At 38.4% G+C, this 27,535-nt stretch overlaps 1 protein-coding gene across 2 annotated transcripts in view; it reads left to right on the forward strand.

Moving 5' to 3' along the window:
- The window catches only part of NCKAP5 (NCK associated protein 5), a 567,200-nt gene that overhangs the window by 272,392 nt on the left and 267,273 nt on the right, over positions 1–27,535 (forward strand). For both annotated transcript variants that reach the window (XM_067549546.1, XM_067549544.1), the window contains one exon: positions 19,607–19,740. In XM_067549546.1, coding sequence (XP_067405647.1) covers positions 19,607–19,740 — 134 coding nt within the window. The remainder of the gene's footprint in view (positions 1–19,606; positions 19,741–27,535) is intronic.

Raw genomic sequence — 27,535 nt, forward strand, 5'->3', positions numbered from 1 at the left:
CTGTTAAGTTACTGTCTTAAGAAAAATCTATTTAATGTTTCGGGTAACTTCTCACCATAGTGGATTTGATATCAGACTTGAGGTCTGGGTTGACTGACAGCTCATTCTTGCTATGTATTACAGCAGCTGAGCTCAAACCCCCATTATGCTAGGCACTGTACAGATACACAGTAAGAGATGTTCCCTGCCCCAAAGAGCTTACAATCTAAATAAAGACAGATGCAGTATAGGAATATTATTATTCCACCCTTTGTCCGTCAAGTGGGGGACTGAGACACAAAGAAATGATTTACCCAAAGTTATACAGGAAATCTGTAGCAGAGCTAGTAATTGAACCCAGATCTCCTGAGACCCATTCCTGTGTTTTAATCACGGGCCATCCAGTTGACAATACTACTATGCAAGAATTATGAGGCCGGTGAAGTTAATTGGTAATTCAGTGTTGATCTCATTTATTTTGCAGCAACAGTAATAAATGGTAACTTTTGTTTAACCAAGTAGCTGTAGTACCATTTCTAAATGACAATGCTGTAAAATCTGCTGTGGGTAAGACAGCACCTCTGAAAAATGATGCATCTAGGACATGTTTCTTAATCTGGAGTTTTAGAGGGGTTGCAAGTGCAGAGCTGATATTGGGGGTGGCAAGAAAGGTAATTGCCTGGAGCCACAGGGGCGCCTTGAAACTAAGTTACATGCCTCAGCCCCGTGGGGGTGGGACTCAGGCTTCAGGGGTACAGTAGTTTGGAAAGGTTAAGAACCACTGATCTAGGACATTCTACAAAGCAATTTCATACTTAAAAATGTATGCATGGTTAGAATGCTCTTAACTGACTCTTAAGCTGGAATAAATGTCAAAATAGTTATTTTGCTTTGCCTTGGGTCAGATTTGTGTAAGTAATGGAACAGAATAAACTGTCCTTTGATATGATTAAACAAAATACATCATATATGTCAATCAATAGACATGGAAAAGGAAAAACAAGAACTAAGGGATAGAGGTCTCCTATCTGTGTAGGAATTCTGTCGCGAAAGTGAATCTAGTTCAGCTGCTCTAACAAAGAAAAGAGACTGTCTGAAAAAAGTTTTTTCTGTTTAACTCCTGCTGTTATTTCATCTCCCAAGGAAGCAGGAAGTGGGCTGGGAGGAGCAGAGCACTGGAGGCTAATGAGATAGCAAAAGTGTAACTCAGAACAGAATTTGGCCCAGGAAATGCTGAAAGTATGGGTGGAACTTCAAGTTCAGTCATGCTCTGAAAAGTGATTCTGCAAAATGGCATCATGTGACTCCAGTTATTTTAATTATCATATACAATTTGTCCAGTTTACAAATAAAAAGATGTTCTTTTCTCCCATGTACTAGGCCTGCAAACTCAGCTTGCAATCTGAAAGCCAAGCTCTATTCTTTCTGATGAATGCATCTTCAGCAATAATAAAGATTCTGCAACAGGAAATCAGTTAAAAATCCAGTTGAAGGTGCACAAGAAAATAATCTTTCACATTTCCCCATTATCCCTAGTTGTGATGGCTCTGCAGTGCTCACAGGAGTGAAAAACTGTAAAAAGTTGGGGTTTTTTCCTCCCAGAAAATTAAGTAGATAGAACTGTTGAATCTGTATATGGAGCAATTCAGTAAATAAGGTGCCATTTTTTACAGTTACTTTTCTAAGCATAATGCTTAGAAATATAACTCTACAAGTGAACAGAGGAAAAATTTAATGAATTTGACATGTTCATGAGCAGTAGCATAAAGAGCCTGGTAAAATGCTATATGGGGAGGTGGCTGGTAGCAAACTATTGTTGGATATATCAACTGAAGATGATGCATAAAAATATTAATGTGAAATCTGTGACATTAGACTACTTCAAAACCTTTAAGCTCTGATGGCATTGCAAATCATTCTGGGTTTTTTCTCCTCAGAAATTGCTTGATGTTTTTCCATTCTCAGAATTGTTTGATGTTTGCATAGTGTTATAGCTCAGTTATCTGCTTGATAGTATCTCTATTGGCAGGATTCTCATGTGCATTTATTAAAAGAAAATAACTCCAATTACATATATTTCTGTGTTGCATCAGGGCAGCAAACTTATGCTACTTTTATTTTGTGAGAAACTCTATTCATCAGTCTTCCTGTCTGAATGATGCAAAGTTTAAATCAAATATGGTCCAGCTATAATCCTTATAATATTCCTGATGTGGTTCCCATTGTGTGCATGTCACACACAATGTCATGCCAGCTCCAATCTCACTTGTACATATCCCAAGAATGAAGTGATCTGTACCAACCCCAACCTCATTTACATAATCAACATCAGATAAGGGCTACTTGTGTTTGCACTGAGTACAAATGGGATGAGGAAATAATCATAGGATTGTTTAGGACATGGAGCTATTTTGGTTTACCTAAAGTATCTTGTACATGCAGCAAGGCATATCTCCAGTATTGTCCTATACATGACCTGTAAGCTGCAGTTGAGACAAGGCAGTGAAGCAATTTTAAGGGGAGAGCTCCTTTTGGAGATTTCTTGCATTTTACCCTATAGCGGTTCAGCCCAAATACAGTTATCTGATTTAAGACATATGCCAACTGGTTATGGCGAAACCGTTCACTTGATGTCATTATTATATGAGAACATGCTCATTCATTACATACGTCAGAGAATTTGAGATGAAAATATTGTATGCATACTTAGAGGGGGATACACCGTCTCGTATGATGCACCTTGAGGGGTTTCATGTGTACTGTTTATTCCAGGTAGTGTCTGTAACAACGTGGTCTTCCTCTTTAAGGGTCAAGGGCGTGGTGCCAGTTAGCCCTATTGGATTATCAGACCCAGCTGGGCTGATAGAGCTTGGTTGGATGGGGAGCTGTGGAAGGAAGGCTGGTTCCTGTAACTGGCCATGGGAGAGGCCTCAGACCAAATGGTGCCCCAGGCTAGGAGTGTCTTTGACACCCTCTTCCTCTCCATTTGTTAAACTTTTGAATACCGGATTTTTTATTGCATTTGTAGCCTATTTCACAACTTTGATGCACAATTTGCATGCATGATTTATCCCTGTCATAGAAGATGATAAATTTGCATGCTAGGAGCTGTAAATCTGTATTTTATACACACCATATATAAGCAAATGAAAAAAATTAATTTCCTCTAAGCTTAGAGAAACTTTTTAATTTTAAGAATAACTGAAATGTACTAACATCAAGCAATTGAACTGTGCACCAACATTGGGTGGACCAGTATTAAATAGTGTTACAGAAGGTGACAGCATCAGAGAGATCCAAAGACGGGCCAATAGCATTTTCAAGTGATAAAATAGCAAGTGATGTCAGTCTCTCATCAGCCATCATTGATAGAATATATGTTTTAATGAGCCTCAGCTTCGAAAAGCTGCACTCACAACTTGCGACTTTGACTGACAACATGAGCAGAATCCTCAAAACTATGCACACATTAGGAAAAGTGTCCTTCAGCTCTGCATCATGAATGAATTGTAGAACTTGGAGGGGAGAGTGCTTCCCATGTGGCAAAATATGACAGATGTCCAATTTGACATAGAGGTCTTTATCATTGACATCTGAACATTCCACGTGTGTTAGTGTTTAGTGAAGGTTCATACAAGTGTTCAAGTGCATTTTCCTGTCTGCCAGCAGCTTCCTACAATCGTACAACCCCTTCCACCAGGTCTTTTTGTGGTGCTTGGTTTGTCCGAACTTTTCTTCGATGGACACTCTAGCAGTGTCAATAAGCGAGAAAAAAAACTCCCTCTTGAATTTTTCTTCCGAGCTTCCCATCATGTCATCTCTGCCCTTGTAACCAAACGGTCTCTTCTTCCAATGAATATGCATTTCCTTGAAGACAGGCTCAACTCCTAAGTTTTCCACCATTTCTTTGGCAGTAATGATGGCATCTTCAAATCTGTTGTCTCTGTAGGCCATAACGAAATCAAGGCAGCATCAAAGTAGTAGCGGTCACAATGTCCATCAACTGAGTTTGTAATGCTTTGCTTACAATGTTTACTTGGAACAGGATATCATGCCAAACCATAATTGAGACCAGAAATTTGATGTCCGTGATCTGGTTTGCCAGGCTTTGCGCCTTGTGTCAGATGCTGGCCTTGGCTTTACTTGTCGGTGCTAGTTCCATCAGGTCGTTGTAAACCTCACTCACTTGGTACCTCATGGGCCTTGCACATGACATCATCGTATTTCCCAAGGAGCTCTACCAAACCGAGGAAATAACTGTTATTTTCAGTGAACAATTTATCCACGAGCCCCGGAAAGCCAAATTATTTTTTGCAAAGAAGAGGGTAATGGAGCTCAGATGCTCGAGCATGATCCTCCAGTGCTGGGTTTCTGCATTAATAACATGCTGGTTTTCTGACTCTATGCATTTATTCAGCTTGAGCCTGGACTCAACCTCCATTCATTTGGAGTAGGCTGTAAAATGGCCAGGTAACTTTTCATGTTGCTTAGGAGTATCAGCTAAGTTATGCCAGTAATTGTACCCGGAAAGCACAAGCAATGATTTGGCATTCTTGTCAACATTTTGTCTGTTGATTTCGAGTAAACTAGCCAATGCCGAGTCAGTTTCTCACCATTCTCAAGTACTCTTTCTCAGTGTGACTTTGAGAAGTGTCACTTCTGCTCATTTACTGGAAACATCATAGACTTTATTTTGCCTAGCCTGTTCAAAATTGTTACCATCAATATCAGCAGAGTTTAGGATTGTTGGCCATAAAGTGGGCTCTGATGTATCGATTTGTGGTGTGCAATTTTTCTCACTGCTGTTTCTGTCATCATGTGAGGCTGATTCTTCTTTATTGTTTCTCTCCTTTTCATGTAAACCAGATTTTTCTTTGTCATTACTCTCCTTTATGCTGCCAGGAAAACTGGATGATTCTTCATCACTTTCCTCACACTTCCATTTCTTATTTTCAGTAAATCTGCTAATTACTTAGTAAAAGGACTTCCATCATTTACGCTTCACTCCTCTATTTCTTCTGCACTGGGATGATCGCTAGTGCCTAAAGCCTGGTCTATGTTGTTCCATTTCAGATGTTTTCCCATCAGATTTTCCCCTTGCTGCAAACTAGATGGCAACTGAGCTTTTTGCTTCCTGCACTAAGCTTCTGAAGGTTTCTTCAGGGGCATCTTTTATTTTCTATGGGGGGAAACAGACAGTATTAAGGAGAGCAAAATTTATGTTCCGCTGTCTTAGGAAGTCATCAAATATTACATGTTAAGTATGGAAAAAGAAGTAATAGTATTTCTTTTATATTGTTGCATAGATAGGAGTTCAATAGACATCTCTAGTGTCTTTTATTAGTTGCTTCTTACACTTTTCAAGTCTTAAAACACAAGTACACTTTAACAATTACACAATAAAAGAAGGTTCATAATATCGCAGATGGGCTCTCACTTCACTTCAGTTCATTCTTATATTTCACTGACTGACTAGCTATGCTCTGACCCTTATATATCCATGAGGGCATGGATGACAGCATTCTAGGAGTTTCAAGGCAAATGTAGTACTCAGAAAGTCTGGAAGGTTCCATGAGATTCTACAAAAGTCCAGAACATTCTAGGAGTTTAGTGAAAAATGAATCCACATATGGAATACCTGAAACATTTTACTTCAAACATGCTATTTTCCCTTTTGTCGCTAACAACAAAAACAGTACTGAGAGTCCGGCGCCCCCCGAGTCCAGCAACCTACGCGGTCGCCTGGGTCACCTGTCTTTAAATCCAGCCCTGCCCAAAGCTTCTGGGCCTTTTCAGCCTGTGTTGGTTTGTTTTGTCTTTTGTGGCCTGTTTTTAAATTAATTAATAAACTGTGGCCTTAAATGAAGGACCTGAAAGAGACTAGGGCAGGGGTGTCAAACATCCGGCCCGCGAGCTGGATCTTTTTGATCCAGCCCGTGTCTGGCCATTTTTTTTGAGACGTGCTGCTGCCGCCCAAAGTGGGGGCATTGGCACTTATAGAGATTTCTCTGCCCACGGAATTGCCGGTTTAAGAGTCCGTGAAATGTCTTAAAGCGTCGCTGCCGGACGCAGAGAAATCCATTAAAGCGGCAATGCACTCAGTCCGGCAACATGGTCCCCCGCGAAATCCCGGCGCCGAAAAGGGCTGATGCTGCGCCGTCGAAAAGGGGAAGATGGCACGAATTTTTCGGTGGAGGGTATTGTATGGCCCCTGTGAAGTGCAGTTTATGAGAATTTGGTCCGTCACCATCAGCAAGTTTGACACCCCTGGACTAGGGCATGGTATTAGTCCTTTCTGGTCTAGAGGAGACAGACCAGCAACTTGCAGTGAATTTAATATTCATATTGTGGTTGCTCCCAAAGGCTCAGTCAACCTAAATGTACCTTCTTCCTTTCTCCCTTCCCCACTCCAGTCTTTTTTCCATATCACCCTCCTTCTTTTAGTGCAGCACTTCCCAAACTCTACCACGTTGTGCACCACCAACATAAATGCCACTACCTGTATATAGTACCTTCGCCAATTTTTTTATAAAGACTATGTATGAAAACCGTCTTAATACCTAAGTATTGTTAAAACACATTGTATCAATAGCATAGCAATGTATATAAAAAGCTGTAGTCTTGCAAAATATTAATAAATGCATTATAAAATTACCCCAGCTGAGATGGTGGAGTGAAATGATTTTTTAAAAGAATTCTGCAGTCTTAAGGTATGTCTTCACTGACAGCGACAAATTCGCCGCCATCAGATCAATTCTTCGGGAACAATTGAGCGGCAGTGGAGACCCGCTTAATCGATCCGGAAATTGACTTAATAAATCCACCCCCGGAAAAAGAGTAACACTGCATTGACAGGAGGGCATTTCCCATTGGAGCAGTGTAATGTGGATGCTCGCTCCTGAGAATTTAGGAAGTTGACAGGCATACTCTATGTAGCTTGTGTATCTCCTGTTGATTGCCACTGAATTTTGCGGTAAATGTAGACCAGGCCTTAATTGGGAGGTGGCCTGCGTACCACTGGTGGTACGCATACCACAGTTTGGGAACTGCTGTTTTATTGGCTTGAGAGCAGGTACACTGGATATCCATATCTGTCCTAATGAACGTTTTGGAAGGTGGACTATCCCATTACAGAAGTTAGATGAAATTCCACTGTAGGATGGTAAGCACAGAAGAATCGGAAATCAGAATCAAGCCCTAGATATCTGCAAAATCATGGATTTTTTCCTCCTGTCGCCCCCTTCACATTTCATGCCTATATTGCAAGGACACTAAGAAATATTGTTTTGCTGTAATGAGTATAAGGAAGGTACCAGTGTGAAAACAGTCAGCTTACCTAAAATCAGTTTGAATAATTTCCACACTTCTGAATTGTGCTGCCATGGCTAGCAGGCTTATTTTTGAATAGTATGATTCATTGCTAGGAGAATAACTCTCAAGACAATGCAGTGAAGTTCAGGAAATTCTCTTCCTCTTAAATTCACATTTTGAAAATATATCTTGCATTAGAGATGAATATTGGCTGTGATACTAAGTCATTGTATGGCAGCTTGAGGAATCTTCCTCCCCTCCCACCCCGCCATCTTCCCTTCTGATAGCATTTTTATACCAGATGGGCCTCTGTGAGCTTAGTCTTACAGGTTTAGTTTATCCAAGCAGCATGAATGTAAACATCATTGGATTTAGTGCTCATACATTAAATTTTAAATAAAAATATTTGTCAGTCAGAGTTAGACACAATTTGCGTGCTAAGCTGTAGACTTAGATACTTATATAGTAAGTTCAAGTCAGAATTGTACTAGTAAAGACTGCATGTATATGCTGTGTAATTGAGGTGATATAAACAGTTGAGTAACCATGAGTACTGCTGTCCCTTCCCAGGAAAATATCTTGCTATACTGGAGTAGCAAGGCCTAACACAGTGGGGCCTCAGTTTTGATTAGGGTGTAATATGAAAAGTAAGAGCTATTTATATATAACCTGGAACAAAGAGGAAGAAATGATACAGACTTACTTGTCCTATATACTGCTCTTGGTCCACAGATTGCAGAAATTCTACTGATATCAGATGGCATGTTAAATTTGCTGCCAAATGCATATGTAATGAAATTAAGTACATAATGAGCATGAAATTAGCATTATTAAAGTTCTTTTTCTTTTACTCTTCATCACAACTTTTCGCTTGACCAAGAGAAGGATAAATACCTGCTACAAGTCTGGGTGGAGCTGTAGTCAACATAAGAAAAACAATATAGGAAATAAACATGCTCAAGTGAAGAGTTGCAGTGAAGGGCAAAAGAAAAAGAACTTTAATAATGGTAATTTATTTCATGCTTCAGTGGGGCTGAAGTCACATAAGATAGCTACAGATTCAGGACAGCAGTGGAGACAAAACTGAAGAAAACTATAGAGTAGCAGCAGACAGCTGACACACTCAGACTAAACAGGCCAGGACTTAGAAGAGGCTCCAGCTGTCAGCTGGCCTGATGTAGGAGAATCAAAAGAACGAAGTATATGAACAATACAGAGGACCAACAAGGTGCCAACCAACAGAATGAAGGCAGCAGCAGGGTGGAAAAAAACTCTCTTGCCTACAGCAATAACACAAACAAGAAGTTGGAGACAGCATGGTCTTTGAGGCCTAATAGGTCACAGTGGGATAGCAGTAAAGGCCATCTCCCCACATTGGGCTATGTACCGGTAACCTCCGACTCCAGCAGGTCAGCTAAAGCTTGCATTAAAAACACAAAAGTAATAAAAACTGTTAAAAAGAAAGATGTATCCGAGAGTTGCTGAGAACCCCCAGGAGCTTCTCTGCTGCTGAGGAGTGAAAAGTTTGGAGAAAGCACTAGAAAGTCAGTATGTATTCACCTGGCTAGAATGCTAGTTGGAGTCACAGGATCTCTGTAAATACTTCTCTTAATAAAAAAGGCAGTTTAGTTTTCAGAAACATGGAGTCCTTTTATATTATCACCCAGCAAGTGGTACATGAAACACATCAGTGCTCCATCTTGGTCAAATCATCCCTCTTGGGAAATCTTATTGTTTGAGTTGCAGATCTGGTATAAAACACTCTTTGAAGTGTGGAAGAATTCTGTGTATCACCCAATAAAAATTTTCAGCCCAAGGAATGGTTCAGTCACCAAGTTAATAGCGCTTTGCTAGTACACCACAGTTTGGCTCTTAAGATAGTGAGTTCCCTGGCCGTACTGTGGCTGGTCTACACTGGCTGCGGATTTCGGTGGCAGTTGACCAGAGATACGGAAGCTACGTACAGTAACTTCCTAACATCTCCACTGTGCTGGGCCAATGGGAAATGCCCTTCCATCGACACAGTGCTACACTATGCTACTTGCTAGGGTGGATTTACAGAATCAACTTCTGGGTTCAGTTGAGTGAGTCTTTACTGCCGCTTAATCGAACCCGCAAAATCGATCCTGCACTGCCGGCAGTGCTGCCAGCAGTGTAGACATAGCCTAAGCCATGAGTTGTTGATTAAATACTAGTATATTGCAGTCGCTTTGTTCTAACTGTAAATTCTCTAAAATCAGGCAAATGGGAAATAAAATCTTTTTAGCTTTGAATGGATTTTTGCATATGAATTCAGAATTCATAAACCCTTCAATGAAAACAGCTTATGTTAGTTAAATGAAAACTTACTCTTTTTTAAATAAAAAAGGGGTAAGTGATTACCTTTAAGGAATTGTTGTGCTTGCTTAGCTAACTTAATGTGAAACAAGTCACCTAGCGATCACACTGTGTGGTGAAGCGATTTGAGTAATCATCAGCAAATAAAAGCTAACATGATGCAGGGAAAAGGGTTTATGCATTAGTTATTATAGTTACTCATTTTGCTATTGATTTAGGCTTATTCTGCCCATTTTCTTGAATACTAGATTTTCATACAAATTATCTCTGCCCTAATATCATTCCCAAGTTTTTATTTGATCTTGAAAAACATTTCATTATGTTTAATTTAAGGAAATGAGATTTCTTTAATTACTGTCTGTAGAAGCTATTAGAAGCTCAATTACATTTGCAAATTCGTTTTTGAAAAGCTTTATGGTTTTAAGATAAAAATTCCATGATCTGACTATATAGGACTTTCTTGTTCACTAAGAAGTCTCCCCCAACCACCTCACACATCAAGGAAAGAATGTACTGCTTAGAATGCAAAATTAATTATGCTAGAAACTGAAGATCAAGTCAAGACTTAAACTTAGCTCTTTGCTGCACTGAACAATAAATGTTTCCTTAAAGACAAAGGGCTGTCAAATATATTTGTTGTTTCCCTTCATTCAATGTTGAAAATACGATATTCAGACAGATTTTGAAACATTCAGTAAGTGAAAATGTGAAGATGGCTACCAGAGAGTCAGATATTTTGTTTTTTGCACATATTGCATACTGGAAATGGTTTATATTTCTGTAGTGGATTATATATTACCATTATTATGTCTAGAGCAGTGTCTCCAAGAAAGATTGTAAAAGAGGTCCACATAGTAACCTCTAGTTTATTAGTCTTTGGAAGACTATGAGTGGTTTTAGTGTTAACTCCAGTTTTATGTGACCTTGGTTGCCTGTTTCATATAATTAAACGGCCATTTGGCAATAAGAGTTACCCCCTGCCGCCAAACCCAGTGTTGGCTGTGTACCACAGTGGCAGAGAGAGACAGGAAGACAATAGTGTTAACTGCCTAGCTCTTTCCTGAAAGTTTGTTTTTAATTATTTAAAATAATTTCCACTTTTTAAACAAATGCTGTCACAAGCTCAACTGTATATACAGTACCGCATATGTAATAGCCTGCTAAATTTCTAAATACAGATTAATTGTACAATTATAATAAGAAAGGAGCTTTAGAACAACAGTTATTTTGTTGCATGGATACAATTAAAATTGTACCAATGCTTTATAAATAAAGCTAAATTAAGTCGCTGTTCTGCCACTTGGTGGCAATTTTGAGCTACTGCCTAATGAGAGCTAGAATGCTATTTTATACAGAAGTAGTAAATGTAGCAAGTAAACCCTTTTAATTTACTTGAATTGGTTTGAAGTAATGCCATCTTCTAAGAATATAAACCATGTAATCTATGGTCTATTGTCACGAAAATATCAAGGAGTAATAATAAAAGTTCTACGTTCCTCTCTTACTGTTCATCATAGAAGCAAGCACAACTTAAAAGTTTGCAACTGCTAGTCACTGAACAAATGCATTTGGTGTTTGCTAATAAACAAATGATGGGGATATGTTTTGGCTTATTCATATTTTTCAAAAAATCGAAACCATTTGTTCTGATTTATTAATCATTTGTTATTAGATGTAACACTCCTTGGGAATTTTCAAATTTATAAAGCACCTTGCCTACTCTTAGCATAAGGGAGCCTTATCTGTGCCTGCCAGCGATCAGTTCCCTGATTCTCCCAGCCATAGGCCACACAAGCACCCCCCTCTCAGCCATGCAGGCTTCACTGGCCCTCATGCAGGCTAGCGATAGGCACACTGACTCCCAAGTCCTCCCGATCATCACCCTGTGGGGTCCAGCACCTTATCTATTGGACACTCACAGAATTACCAGATCCTCTGTTCCCAAAGGAACAGTACATCAAAGTTCACTAGATATACCTTGGAACACAGCCCCGCTTAACACACAACATTTAGATTTGTTTTATAGGGAAAGCAAGTATACGTTTATTTAACAAAGAACAGAGATTCAAATGATAGCAAACAGAAATACTGGAAACAAAGGCTTACATATAAAATCATAACATGCACCCTCAAAACTAATATAACACAACCTTGCCTAATAAGGTACCACTTACCCCAAAGTGAAGCAGGGAACACTACTTGAACCTCAGTAACATACGTCGATATCAGATACAGGCCTACTTCACTTTGACTGCAAAGCAACCACACAAAATTAAAAAATCTTATTTTTAAAGACATACAGCACTGTATAACATGTTAACACCCCTCTTCCCCCCATTTCCAAGACTAAACTCTTGAAGAACATGGTTATTACTGTCTCTATTCTACAGCCTCAAACTGATAGAAATATATCCATAACTTCACTGGAAAAGCTTCAACCATAGTATCAATGTTAGTAATACAGTTTAAAACAGTAATAAAGAACAAAGGCATATTAATCACTATTATTGGTAAGTTCAAGATTCAATAGTTGCCTCATTTAATAGTCTTGTTACAGGAAAATGATTCAGATGTAAGCAGCTTGTAAAAATTGTAATAAGCACAAAAACCAATGCACAGCTTTTTTAATTCATTGGGGGTAGTAGTTTTTTATGCTGTCAAAGTCCACTACCAGGAAAGCTGCAATATGCTGCAGAGCTGTTTGTCGGTGCCTGGGTTTATTTTTGCAAAGAAGTATTGATTACAGAATGAGAAACATTTAGTTTAACACCAATCGATGAGGAACAGACAAAGGACATTGTGAAGTCTGAATCATTTTAAATTTAAACTAAAATACACAACCCAGAGTAATTTATGATTAAATAAAATATGATATATAGTTTTTGTAAGGTCACAATATTTCCCCCCATTATTTATTAGACACATACACTTAACAGTGTGTTTAGTACAGAGACAATATAAAAAATTACATTATTATTCAAGCTATATGAATAATTCCTTTTTTGTTGTTGTTGTTGTTCATTGCCTGAAACTAATCAATCTGAAATAATCCTTTTGTTATTGTATTGGCAAAAAACAAAACAAAACTCCCGCCTCCCCCCAAAAACATTTCAGGTCAAACAAAATGTTTCATTCAACCTGAAAATAAATGTTTCATTTAGTTTTTGGGCATGTTTAACTGATTTTTTTTATTAAAAGCAAAGAAAATTTGGAAACAACCTTGCCAAACTGGTGGTGGCAGCCGCCTCTTTATACTCTATAGCCTGTCGTTGGAGCACTCATCCGGGATATGGGGAAACCAACATTCAAGTTCTCACTCTGTGCGATTTGAGTCTGTTACTTTGTGGATGAGTATCCTAGCCACTGAGCTATAGAGTGTTCTGGGGTAAGTTTCTCTCAATCTCTCCTGTTGAAGCTATTCCATTTTGTCTAAAATACTTTAATAGCTATTGGAACAGGGACTGGAATCCAGATGTCCTCTTCTCCCAGGTGAATCCCCTAACCACTATGCTATGGAGTGTGTAGGAGAGGTGCAGTTAAAGATCTCCAGTTATCACCTGTTCCATCATTACTGGCTGCCTTCATAACTAATAACTGCCTGTAATCTAATTTTGTATGTAGTTCTTGCATTTTTTCCAAGAAAAACAAACCTCCTTGCAATCATTCTATGGCCTAAATTGTCCAAACACGATCTACACTTGTACATACACAAATTTGTTTGCAAATTCCTTGCTATGCATTTGTGTACTCTACCACTTTTGCATATAAATCATAGATTTACACAGGCAAACTTTTACCATGCAAATTTTGCACAATTGAGTGCAAATTGTTTTTGTGCATGTGCATTTTCTTATTTAGGCGCACAAGTGATATTTCACAAGGAAGTATGTCTAGTGATTTGAATGTGTATTCTTGTGTGTACACAAATGACAATCTGGTTGAGGTCCATTTGAAAATTTGACCCAGGACTTCTGAAAATGCTCCTGGACTTTACTAAAAGAAAGAATCTAACATTCACTCTTGGGTGTGGATCTTCTGGTTCATAAGATATTATGCTCCTAACCAATACATCAGGCCATATTTTTATTATTGCATGATTATTATGGAGAATTGTTAAATGCATAACTTCAGAAATTCTTTAACATATGTACACACTGAATATATGCTACTAGAAACAACTCTTAATTTAGAATAGCAATTACTTAAAAAACACTTTCTATCTATAGACAAATAGTTTTAAGAGAGAGAGAGAATTATCTTCTTGCCTTGGATTAAAACTGCTAGAAAAGCATTTGCCAGAAATCAGTTTTAATTGAAAAGAGATTGAGGCATTGTTTTCCAAATGCTTAAAATTATTTGTCAAAAATTAATAATAATTTCTTAGGGTTAGTAGCCTTATCAAACAACTTTAACTTGTATTTTAATATTTTGTTCAGGCTATTGCTGAAATAATTTTTGTCTTATTTTAGGAGAATGAATAGTTACCATAGCAAATCCACTGTTTAATTTCTCATTATAGTCAGAAAAGATATAAACACAAGAACACAAAAGACTGAATTCTCATTTATGCTGAGGCCCTCTTTCTCCAGTCTGGCAGTGTAAATTACGTTTATGCCTACTTTAAAGCTCCTTTACACTTGAATAGATGTCCAACAGAGCCTTAGTGTACATGGGAAGCAGGCCAAAAGATTAAAATTGTAGATTTAGAAAGGTGGGGTAGCAGTAGGAGCAATGTGACAGGTAAGGAAACCATAGAATACAATTTGTTGCCTTAACTCACATTGAGCACAGTGGGATTTGAGAGGTTGAGCACTTTTTGGGAGAGACACATTCCCTCACTGGATTGGGCCTTCAGTCATTAATAGATCTGAAAACATAATAATCAGCCAATAATTTACAGAACAAATTTAGCCTGTCTTTCTCTTTTTGAGATATCAAAGAGGAGGTCAGATTTTCTGCAAATGTATTCATTCTTTGAATGTTGTCAATAAACATTTTTCTCAAATTTTGTACTGATCATGAACATTCCAGATTGGAATTTTCTTGCTTAGATGTGATTGATGTCATAGGATTGTTTCTATTCCCTGTCTGGAAGAGAAAAGAAGCACTTCTGGCAAGAATGTTTACATATGCAAATTTAAAATAGGATTTTATGCAAATATTCATGCATGTAGCTCTTCAGTTTGTTCACCACGTCTAGCCAGTAAAAATAGATCACTCAAACATTCACAGAAAGTGAATACAAACAGTGCCGAGATCATGTGCAAAATAAATTAATTGAAAAATTCTGACCAGTAGTTGTTGGGAAATAGTTGTGTATTTGATCAACCAGTCTCTAAACACATGAAAAAGAGCAAGTTCTTTTGGTGTCTAAAACCAGACTGAAAGCCAAAGAGGAGATTTTTCAAGAAGTGATCAAAGATGAGTCAGAATACTTTCTTCAGAAGTTTGCTGATGACAGGGAAACTGGAGATGGAATAACTAGTAGCAGGCAAGCAAGCAGATGAAGTGAGGATTATTTTTAAGAGGGGGTGATAACAGCATTCCTGAATGCAGGAAAGAGAAATCCCTAATGATAGAGAAAATAGTAAGAAGAGAAGGCAGGAAGCTACAACTAGAGAAAAATGTGACAAGAGTTTGTGCAGGTGACTTCATTGACAAGATAACAGTGGGTTCCTAGAGTTTAAAAAAAATGACTTTTTTTTTCTATTTTCATTTTTCTTAGCTTCCCATCAAACCTGTTGTTCTCATGTATCTCCCTCTATTAAGTTATACCCACTATGGAACATGAAACTGGCTAATGCCTTTCTGTTCGCATCCCATTGCTTTGCTTAGTAGTAAGATTTAACAAGAGAGCTGCAAACACACAGAATTTGTAGGTGATTCAGGAATGCTGAATTTATTTCCATCAAAAACAAACTTCTTTATCTTGTCCTAACCTTTCTATGGGCTGAGTTTGCTTCTTCTGTCTCACCATTTTGTTATGTCTTTTTGGTTTGAATGAAAATATTGTCCTTATTTTTGTAGATGAGATTAGTATTGCTGAGGGACACTTTCAGTGTATACAGCACATAAGTGATTTATATCCTGGATTAAGGTGGGTAGTGCAACCTTCATTCAGCCCACTTGTGTAAGTGCACTTATATAGACTTGCCCAGCATACCTTAGGGTCTGTGGTTGAGTCAGGAAAAGAACTCAGCTGTTTTGGATCCCAGTCCAATGCTTTGCATACAAAAGAACATCCTTTCTGTGCTTACAACCTTCTGCTTCATTCATTTTCCAGCATGTGCACTGAAGGAAATATGTGTCCTGTATGTACTAGTATATGATCATGTAATTAAAAACTGTATCATAATGCATACTCACAATGGAGCTGAATTAAGTTTGACTGGAAATCTTCAGTATGATAGTTCCTAACTGTGCATTTGTATTGCAACCTTATTGTTCTTTTAATGTAATTTTTTAGGTAATTTCTTAGGGTTTTTTTAAAAAAAAAGGCAAGCTGAGAAAACAGAAATTCTATCATGCAGAGCCATACTGATCCTCCTGTATTATCATCAACAGGATATGAACCTTTAGTTTCATAATACAGACTTCTACTACATGAGTTAAAGGAGTAACCAGTAGCAGTAATAGGCTGTTATCATGTATGTGGCCCAGCCATTTGTGGGGGATGTGACATACATGTTGCTGGCTTATACAACTATTTGTTGGACAGAAGAGGAATGCTTGGAATCAGGAAACTTGGGCTCTATTCTTTGCTCTGGAAAGAGGAGTGTGGTTTGATGATTACTGGAAACACGGTCATATACCTGGATCTGACATAATCATTCTGTAAGGCAGTGTGATTGAGTGGTCAAAAACTGGTTTATATTCTTTGCTTTGCCTGAAGTACCCTAGAAGAACCGATCAATTATCAAATCTGTAAAACAGAGGGAATGATACTTACTTGTCTACTACCTAATGCAGGGATATGAGGCTTTGCTCAATAATAAGAACTTTAAAGTGCACAGAATTATTGATACCTATCAGTGTTATAACTGTTAGAAGATATCATCTGTTCCTGGTTCCCACCCCAGCAAACCTTATTCTAGGCCAAGGGGTGGCTGTTTTTATCCCTCCTGCTTCTGGAGGTCAAGCTCTGCGCCTAACACGTAAGAGGTGCATTGGGGGCTCGGAGCATGTTCAATGCACTTGGTATATAGGGAACCCTGTGGCAATAGAGCATAATCAATATTGATGTAATATTGCTGGATGAATGTTGATGGGATGGCTGAATCTCTTTCCCCAGTGTCTTCTATAGGCGAGCTGTTTTGGGGAAGGGTAGCTCTGAGTGGAGCCCTCTGTGAGGCATGGTGCTTTCATGTCAACTGAGATTCAGTCACTGGGAGATAAAGGGAGTTTGTTTCTCTCTTGGCCTGCAGAGATCTTTTGAGGAGCAGCATCATGTAGCAACCTATATGGAACTTAGATGGAGGAGCACAGGTTGCAGGAGGAAAAAGTTTGGAGCAGGCATTAATTAGGAAGTCAGTCTGTGTGCACATGGCTAGAATGCTAACTGCAGTTGCAATGTTTCTGTAAGTAGTTCTCCTAATAAAGAACCAGTTCAGTTTTAGAAATATGGAGTCCTTGTATATTGTTATTTTGCATGCAATATATGAAACGCACCCTATCCTGCTGCTGAAGTCAGCTCCCTTAATTTCCCTGAACCATGTGCCTGTTTGGGTTGAATGCACTTGTGGGCAATCCCAGGCTTATTGCAGGCAGGTCTTGTCTTGTACAGGCAGGACAGTTCAGCTCCTCACCCAATAATTTCTCCTTTTCTCAGAGTCAGCCCACTGGCTATTTGGGTCTTAAGCAAACAGGTTAAACTGCCAGACAGTTCCCTTTCATTTCATTTTCCAAGCTGTCTTTTGTCTCTAGGAGTTGCCTCTCTTAAGGTCCCCATATGGCAGGGGAACTTGGTATCATGGTATCGTCAAAAGCATTCAGCATCAATGGGAGTTTCTGCATTGACTTCAACAGGAACAGTTAGGCAAATACTGAGCACTGTTGAAAATCCCACTCAGTATTTTTAAGCATAAATTACTCCTCCAAGCTCTCATATATGCAGGACTTTTGTAGTGTAAGGTGCTGAGCACCTTCTGCCAGATGCTGAGCACCCTCACCCTCATGAAATCAGATGAGAATATGGCACTTCTCAATATCTTGGAATTCTGTAGCAAAAGAACATTAATTGGATAATTTAATTAGAACCATAAATTTATTTTCCAATAATTTATTTCTTATTTTGAAAATGTCCATCTTTGAGATACTAGGTATTGCTAGTTAGGCAGAAGCTCTGTATTCTCCCCATAATTCCCCATATTTTCCCACAGGTGTATAGATATTTCATTTAATTCCTTGCCAGCCTCCCTTTGAGGCATCTGCTTATTTATCACTGTCTTTAAGGTCCCCTTTCCACTTGGTAATGCTCATATTTTTGGTCCCTTGGTTACTGCTATTATAAATTATTATCCAATAAGATTTATAGCTGTGAGATTTGTGCAAATAATCTCCCCTGTTTATCGCTTAACAGTAAGAAACCTTTGTTATTTTGTAATGAAACCACATGTATAATTTCTTGATAAATCTTTTGCAGTTATGTCATAAAAATTTAGGTCAGCAGCAGACCTACCTCAAAATTTTTGACAGGCCATAAATTGCATCACACCCTGTTTACAGTGATTGTTGAAGTATATAAATGGTGTACGTAATGTAATTTTATGATGCTTTAGTCTTTTCATAGCCAACTGATGCCTGCGTTCTTTAACTAGTAGAACATTGACCACATGACCAGTTTCTTATTGACCTGTTTGATGCTGTCTCATTGAGATGCTGGTGGAATAATGAAATACAATTAGAATTTAATTTCCATGTAGTAGGGTCTCAGGGATAGTGTATGTATATTTATATGGTTCCAATAGTGGATTTTGAAGCTGCTGCTACCTTTTTTTTTTTTTTTTTTTTTTTTTGGCAAGTGCTGTGTCACATTTTGTTTGAAACAGGCTTTTGAATTCACTAGTTTTTGGAGGTGAGGTTAAGGGGCTAATAAGAATTAGCATGTCATAGTTGACATGTACAGCGGGTACAGTATGCTGTAGATGTTCTGTTTTTAGGCTGTGTTTCCAAAACTCTTTAAAGTCAGTATGCTGTATGGGTGTAGGGTGGTGGTGTCATTAAACTTCTGAAACCTCTCTCTCTCTCTCTCTGATTAGGTACCTAGATTTGTAAAGTTAGATACTTACCATTGTATTTTATAAAAATAATATAAACTCTGCTGCATTGGAATAAAGGGGAACTTTTGGCATTGGCTTCCAAAGAAGGAGAGGAAGAGAGACTTTTAATTTGAAGGCCTGTTTTGTTGATTTCAGTGAGTCTGTGTGAGCCAAACTAGAGCAGCTCAGGCTGATGGGGATATTTTACAGTAGCCTGGTACAGATTTGTGACCCAACCAAATCCTAAAATCTGCTCTCTCTATAGTAATTTGCATTAACACACTGAACATGCAGAACAAGGGGGAAAGTCAGATATTTCTTTCTTTCCTGATCCTTTTTTGTGTGTATGTGCACTCAGTGTAGGATATTGGGCATGCAATTTGGAACAGTGGAAAAGTAAAAGTCCTTATTGCTTGAGAAGTTTAACACACAAATGGAACATTAGAAATCATATTGAGGGAATATCCTTGTACTAGACAAGGGAATGGGCTAGATAACTTACTGCGTTAGGTCTTTTCCATCTCTAGTAGCATCTCTAATGTAGCATTGATAGGCAAGAGAATGATTTGATTAAATATAAGAATCAAACACGTGACTTACTTGACATGTTTCTTATGACATTTCACAAATTTTACTGTCTTGATCTTCAAAAGAAGCACCTTTATTTTTTAAAACAGGCACACATACAACTAATATATAATCTCTTGTGATATATTTTTCAGCGTGAGAAGCTGATACATGAGTTGGAGGAAGAAAGACATTTGAGACTTGTGAGTGAAAAAAGATTACGGGAGGTGACGTTGGAGTCGGAGAGTAGCAGAGCTCAAATGCGGGGATTGCAAGAGCAGTTTTCGAGGTACGTTGTGTTTGTAAACTTTATTCACAATATAGAAAGAACATTTTGATACAAAAGTGCCAGAAACCCTCTGACAGCTTGGTCAGCATGAAAGGAGGCAAAACCTCTCTTATAATTAATAAGGATAAATCCATTAGGTAAATAAGCCTATAGAATTTAAGAGGATTATATACTTGTTATAGAATTCCAAAAGATGGTGTAAAAAAAATCTGTGGAAATGCAATTGCTAACTATTACATTTCGCTAGTATTTTGCTACAAGATCATAGGGCTTCACATTTCTCAAGAAATACATTCCATGGCCAGATAAAGGTTACATTTTTATTATTGTTCGATATAATGAAAAAAAACACTGTGCCTGTCATTGTTATCCTTCATTGCCAATTGAAAATAATGGTTTTTTTATTCAGTTACTAGAATATGATGATTTCTTCCGAGCCATTGTCAAATACATAATATCCTAAAGAGTGCACGCTATTTCCCTGTTTCAGCATACTTAGGCCTGTTCCTGCATTGACTTTAATGGAACACTGTGCTGGACTAGCAATCCATCCATATGGATGTCATTAGAGGATTGGGTCCTTAAGTTATTTCCATAATCAAACACTTGACTGAAATGGCTGAGACATGGAATAGAGTGTTTTATTGTTTTTATAATGCAGGAGGAGGTCTTGTAAATCAGACTGCAATTCTGAGTGGCCTCTGTTTACATAGAGAAGAGCAAACAGAATCAAAATTGAAAATGGAGTTTCACATTGTATGTTATCCAGTAAGACTGTGTAGGAGAATCAACTTTTTCTCTCACAGTTTAAAAATGATTGTGAAGAGTTCAAGTTCTGTTTTGTTCATACAATGAAAGTGAGCTTTCTTTTTGTACAGCACCTAGCAGAATGGAGTATTGGTCCATGACTGGGGCAATATAAATAAATAAAAATAATTCAATTATAGCTGGCCAATATTTTAGAAATGTCATAAAATATACTTCTGTTTTTGTCAAAAGTTGATGAAAACTTTTCATGAAAAATATTGAAAATGTATCACCCTTTTTTTGAGGGGTTGACCTCTATGTTGTCAATGTGGTGTCCCCTTTAGATGAGTCCCACTGCATAATTCAAAATAATTTAAATCCACCCATTGAATGTAGTTGGTTGGGAAATTTTTTATTTTTTTTTGCCTCTTACATTTTATCTTTTTTTCTGGAAAAAGTGCTTAAAGATCCTGATTAGAAAACAATAATTTGTTGAATTTAAATCTTTCTGAATTATTTAAGCTGATGCAGTACTCTTAGCATGTATTGTCCTTTTTTGCTATAAATATATATATGAATGTTGTGACTGAAATTTTCCAGTGTTTCATGCTCAAATCTCTTTAGTATTCCTGTAAAAATGTTTGATTTAAATCTCCAATAGCCCAACAAAATGACTACCTTTGCTGTTAATGAAAATCCCTTTTTGTATGGCAAATTAATTAATTTCTCTCCTTTCCATCTCTTTTCACAATGTCCTCTTCATCACAATGTAGCTGCCTTAAAACTGATTTAGTTAATTCTGTGTGGACACATTTGGTTTTAAAGTAGTTAAATCTGTATTGCACCTATACATTTTCCCGTGCAAGCTAAACCAATATAAACCTGTATTAAACTGTTTTAAGAGCATCCACGCATAGTTTTGAATCAGTTTAACAAAAACACGTGTTTCGTTAAACTGATGTGAATTTAGGTGAAATCCCTTGCCCCATTTAGCTAATGGCAAAACTCCCACTGATTTCAGTGGGCCAGGATTTTACCACTTGTGTGTAGTTTAGGTCTTTGCAAGACAGCACTACATTGCTTTAAACTCCATTTCCATTTGGAATGTCACCTTTGTAACCATGAGCGCTAAAAACTTCCCTCTTCCTTAATGAAAGTTTTCATTCTGCAAACGGTTATGGTGCTCACTTCATATAGATTTATTTCTGGACAAATGAAATTTTCCAGCCCAATGTTAGCAAATAATAAGACTGATGCTGGTGAAATCCGGTGCTCCAGGGAAGAAGAGTAGTTCAGGGGAAACGCATGTAAATGGAGTTGGGGCATATGAAGTTTAGCTTAGGTTAGTTTACCCATTTCTTTTCCTTACAACAACATAGTTTCACGGTGATAGCACGTCACTTGAAGATTTTTAGGAAAGGGAAAAATTCCTGTGGTCAGTAAAAGAAAAAGGGAGGCAGAAGGAGAAAGTTAAGGGGAAAATGAAAGCAAATTTACCAGTAAAAACACATTATTTGGGAAAGGATTTTCCGCAACCAAATCCTGTGACTTTCAAAAGAAAACAGAAAATCTGAGGGAAAAGCAGGTAGCAAATCACAGCTTTGCAAATTTGCATATCTCTGATACACAGTCAATGTATATATTCATTCTTATGCACTCCATGCAATAGAATCATAGAATATTACAGTTGGAAGGGACTTCAGGAGGTCATCTAGTCCTACCCCCTGCTCAAAGCAGGGCCAACCCCAATTAAATCATCCCAACCAGGGTTTTGTCATGATAGGCCTTTAAAAGCTCTAAGGAAGGAGATTCTACCACCTCCCTAGGTAACTTATTTCAGTGTATCACCACCCTCCTAGTGAAATTTTTTTCCCTATTATCCAATCTAGACCTCCCCACTGCAACTTGAGACCATTGTTCCTAGTTCTGTCATCTGCCAGCACTGAGAACATCCTAGCTCCATCCTCCCTGGAACCCCCATTCAGGTAGTTGAAAATCGCTATCAAATCCCCCCTCACTCTTCTCTTCTGCAGACTAAACAAGCCTAGATCCCTCAGCCTCTCCATATAAGTCATGTGCTCCAATGCCCTAATCATATTCGTTGACCTCCGCTGGACTCTCTCCAATTTTTCCACATCCTTTCTGTAGTGGGGGGGCCAAAACTGGAAGCAGTACACCAAATGTGGCCTCACCAGTGCCAAATAGAAGAAAATAATCATTTCCCTTGATCTGCTGGCAATGCTCCTACTAATGCAGCCCAGTATGCTGTTAGCCTTTTTGGCAACAAGGGCATACAGTTGACTTATATCCAGCTTCTTGTCCACTGTAACCCCCAGGTCTTTTTCTGCAGAACTGCTGCCTAGGCTGTAGCAGTCTGTAACAATGCATGGGATTCTTCTGTCTTAAGTGCAGGACTCTGCATTTGTCCTTGTTGAACCTCATCAGATTTCTTTTGGCCTAATGCTCCACTTTGTCTAGGTCACTCTGTATCTTATCCCTGCCCTCTGGTGTATCTACCACTCCCTCCCAGCTTAATGTCATCTGCAGAGGGTTCAATCCACTCCATCCTCCAGATCATTAATAAAGATGTTGAACAAAACCAGCCCCAGGTCTGACTCCTGGGGCACTCTACTCGCTACTGGTTGCCAACTAGACATTGAACCATTGATCACTACGTGTTGAGCCTGATGAGCTAGCCAGCTTTCTGTCTACCTTATAGTCCATTCATCCAATCCGTACTTCCTTAGCTTGCTAGCAGGAATACGGTGGAGACCGTATCAAAGGCTTTGCTAAAGTCAAAATATATCACGTCCATCACTTTCCCCACATCCATAGAACAAGTCATCTTATCATAGAAAGCAACCAGGTTGGTCAGGCATGACTTGCCCTTGGTGAATCTATGCTGACTGTTTCTGATCACCTTCCTATCTGTCCCTCAAAATGGATTCCCTGAAGATCTGCTCCATGACTTTTCCAGGGACTGAGGTGAGGCTGACTAGTCTATAGTTCTCTGGATCCTCCTCCTTCCTTTTTTTTGAAGACGGGCAGTATATGTGCCTTTTTCTAATCATCTGGGACTTCCCCTAGTTGCTACATGTTTTCAAAGATAATGGCCAATGGCTCTGCAATCACATCAGCCAACTCCCTCAGCACCCTCGGATGCACTGCATCCAGCCCCATGGTCTTGTGCATGTCCAGCCTTTCTAAATAGTCCTGAACCTGTTCTTTCAGCACGGAGGGTTGCTCACCTCCTCCCCTTTCTATGCTGCCCAGTGCAGTAGTCTGGAAACTGACCTTGTCTGTGAAGATAGAGACAAAAAAAGCACTGAGTACTTCAGCTTTTTCCACATTAGTTGTCACTAGGTTGCCTCCCTCATTCAGTAAGGGGCCCACACTTTCCATGACTTTCTTCTTGTTGCTGACATACCTGTAGAAACCCGTCTTGTTACCCTTCACGTCCCTTACTAGCTGCAATTCCATTTGTGCTTTGGCCTTCCTGATTTCACTCCTGCTTGCTTGAGCAGTATTTTTATACTCCTCCCTAGTCATCTGACCTGGCTTCCACTTCTTGTAAGCTTCCTTTTTGTGTTTAAGCTCACTGAAGATTTCTCTGTTAAGCCAAGCTGGTTGTCTGCCATATTTACTATTCTTTCTGCACATTGGGATGGCTTGTTCCTGCGCCCTCAATAAGGTCTCTTTAAAATACAGCCAGCTCTCTTGGACTCCGTTCTGCCTTATATTAGCCTCCCAGAGGATCCTGCCTATCAGATCAATGAGGGAGTCAAAGACTGCTTTTCTGAAGTCCATGGTCTGTATTCTGCTGTTCTCCTTTCTTCCTTTTGTCCGGATCCTGAACTCTACCATCTCATGGTCACTATTGCCCAGGTTGCCACCCAGTTCTACTTCCCCTACTAATTCTTCCTGTTTGTGAGCACCATGACATCACCCTTGTTGCTCTTGCCTCTAAGCTTAACCCAGAAACTCTCAACAGGCTTTTCTCCAGTTTCATACTGGAGCTCTGAGTAGTCTCATTGCTCTCTTACATTCAATGCAACTCCTCCACCTTTTTTCTCATGCCTGTCCTTCCTGAACAGTGCTCCAGTCATATGAGTTACCGCACCAACTGTTGGTTATTCCAATCACATCATAGTTCTTTGACTATGTAAGTAATTTAAACAGAGATTTGGAGCAGGTGCTCAATCTATCTTTCTTCCTCTCATAAAAATATTTTCTTCACATCTTTAGAAGAGAGAAACATGATAAGTAAAAAGATGTAAAATGACCTTTTGTAATCAGTGTCAGAAAGCTGTCTGTTCATATAATAAATTATGTGAAAACTTTAACCTACCATATAAGCATTCAATTTTGAGTGCAGAGTCCTCTGTGTAAGACTTTCGAAAGCAGGCTTTCTTTTGTATTGATTGAAGTCCTAAATTCTACTCAGTCAGCAATATTTCTGACTGAGATTCCCCCAAAAATCAGTCCTCTTTTTTTTTAACGTCTGTAAAAATCTACCAGATCCTTAAAATGACACGGTGGCTACAGTTTTAATGTAAGTGTTTGACAGTTACTGTGGAAGAAGGAAACGATTTTTAAAGAAACCAAACTTTCTGTTCCTGGATTATATAGCATACTGTGCAGATAGGTGCTATTTTACTATTAGATGTACTAGGTATTTAAAATATTCAGAATGTTACAGAAAAACACTTTAATCTTAAATCCAAAATCTTTACATGGTAGTTGTGTACAATGATTCTTGTGTTGTCTTACAAAGCAAAACTTGGGTATGTCTGATGTACTCTCACCTTCAACTCTATTGAAGTCTGTTGCTTGTTCGTAACATTTCAGTTCAATTCCATGATACTTTATTGGCATGACAAGCCATGCAAGTGTTACTAGGGTGCGTAAAAGAGACCAACCAAGTATCTATCAGAGTTGGGTAAAATCCATCTAGGAAAGGGGTACGCATTGTGTTTAGGATTTGATTTCCTGTTTCCATTTTTCAGCAATGGCTATTCCTGATCCATTGGCAGTTTGCTACATAGTGTGATCCTATCTCTTCGGTCTTTCCTGTCTTCCAGAGTTAGATTCAGTTTTTCATTACTCCTTTTTGATTACGTGTCTTTTATGATTGCTCACAATTCAAGGAGATTTCTTTCATGCATTTCCTTGTATTTTGGACATTGGAATAGAAAGTCTGTTCTTGGCTGCTTCTGGGTTTGGACTGCGCTTTATGTCTGACGGTTTCAGTATCTTCTTATAGCAGTATGTGCAGTGACTCCCAAGAAGAACCAGAACAATAGGTGTGATTTATAGTATCATTTCAGATGATACATTAAGTAGTATAAATTGATCGCATTGTCTTCTCTACATCATCAAATTGAACCAGTTGTTGCTTGAGTGCGTATAGTACATTGGAATCCATGCTGGATTAAATGTTAAAGCAGTAATTGCAGTAGCTCTCACTTAAGTTATTTTGATTACTATTTAAGTCTTCAGAAAATACATTTAATAAATCACATAATTGTATAGTGCATCCGTGAACCGTAATTCAAGCTGCAAGGGTCAGTTCTTTAAAATTCTTTTGTTTACATTGCAGAAAATATTTCACTTTAAAATGGCCTTGGTTATAGATGTCTACATCTGTTGCTGAAAAACTGACGCAGACTTCTAAGAATGCATGCTGCTGGAAAAGTAGGAAAATTATTCAGTTTGGGGCTGTAGGAGTCTGACAAATTAGATGTGTTATAATTCTCATTGCATTGTTTCAGTATTCCTCTCACACTAATATTGACCATAGAGTTATATCAGTCACTTCCAACAGGTGGAAACATGACCATTACAAATCCAATACCACTTTGCATAAGTTGACAGTATGTCTTCCTAGTGGGTTCAAACATGTACGCTTTAGCTTGCTCCTGGTGTTTTTGATTCCTCCTGCTGTATTCTATTTGATGATGTCTTGTCAGCAGATCAGCCAGAATTGATAACTAATTCCCTACCACTGGGGATGAAGGGATATTTTGTACTTCTGTCAGAATTTAATCACATCAAACTGACCTAGAGATTGCAACCTGCTTACTCCCCAGAGAAGCTTTATTGCAGTGCACAACAATCCATCTATGGCACAGACTGAATCTTGGGTAGCATGGCTTGGAGATTTATAAGCCGTGAGACACCTGTGTAGCCTAATGCGGTGGGGTCATTTTGTCTAATGTCCATTTAACACCAGTCAGACTACTAATCTTATTTCAAAATCGTTTTTGGATGTTAAAATGTAAGTACGTTCTCCTGCTCATAGAGAAGAGGTTGTAAATTTGCTTCCCCATTCTCCATTTATCATTAACCTGAGGTTAGAATCTCTTGATCAATAGATTATTAAATAGCTAAAACTGTTTTAAGTATACATTTCTGATGGAGTCATACGAACATAATAACAATAAAGGGAAGGACTTTTCCTCTGAGTTTAAACCATCAGATTTCTGAGTTACTGCAGTCTCCTGTCCTTCTTTATGTTTAAACTGAACATTCATGGTTTCCTTGCATCTTCAGGAAAAAGCAGTACTATCAGAAAGGAGTACTTGTAAAAGTCTTAACTTTTTAAAAACTAACAACATGACTAATCTGATTAAGTCAGTAAGTCTTTGAACCTTTTCTAGGATCTGGAACAGGCAACCTTTGTGTCAGAACCACTTTTAGATTTAAGTTTTCAAGCCCGCTAAGATGTTTTCTATGTACTCAGCAGTTTAGAATTACTTCTCATGAATTACTTAAGTAAAAATAAGACGTTTAGAATAGTTCAAACATGCATGAATAAGCACAATAAAAAATCAGTAGCTATTTCATTAGCAATGGTCAGAACCTAAAAGGCATTTTTCACAGCTGCCGTAAATATCTTTCTACAATATATAACCAGTCCAGAGACTCCATGGGATCCTGCATTATAGCCCCATTACCATTTTAGGTCTCTGGAGAAGCACTTTCAATATATTTTTCTCTCTTGCAACCAATGTGCAGACAAAGGGCACTTTCCCTGTTTAAAGGATTA

The sequence above is a fragment of the Emydura macquarii genome, unplaced genomic scaffold, assembly GCF_026122565.2.
Source record: "Emydura macquarii macquarii isolate MOO-44397 ecotype Brisbane River unplaced genomic scaffold, CSIRO-AGI_Emac_v2 contig_1253, whole genome shotgun sequence".
In the NCBI taxonomy this organism is placed as follows: domain Eukaryota; kingdom Metazoa; phylum Chordata; order Testudines; family Chelidae; genus Emydura; species Emydura macquarii.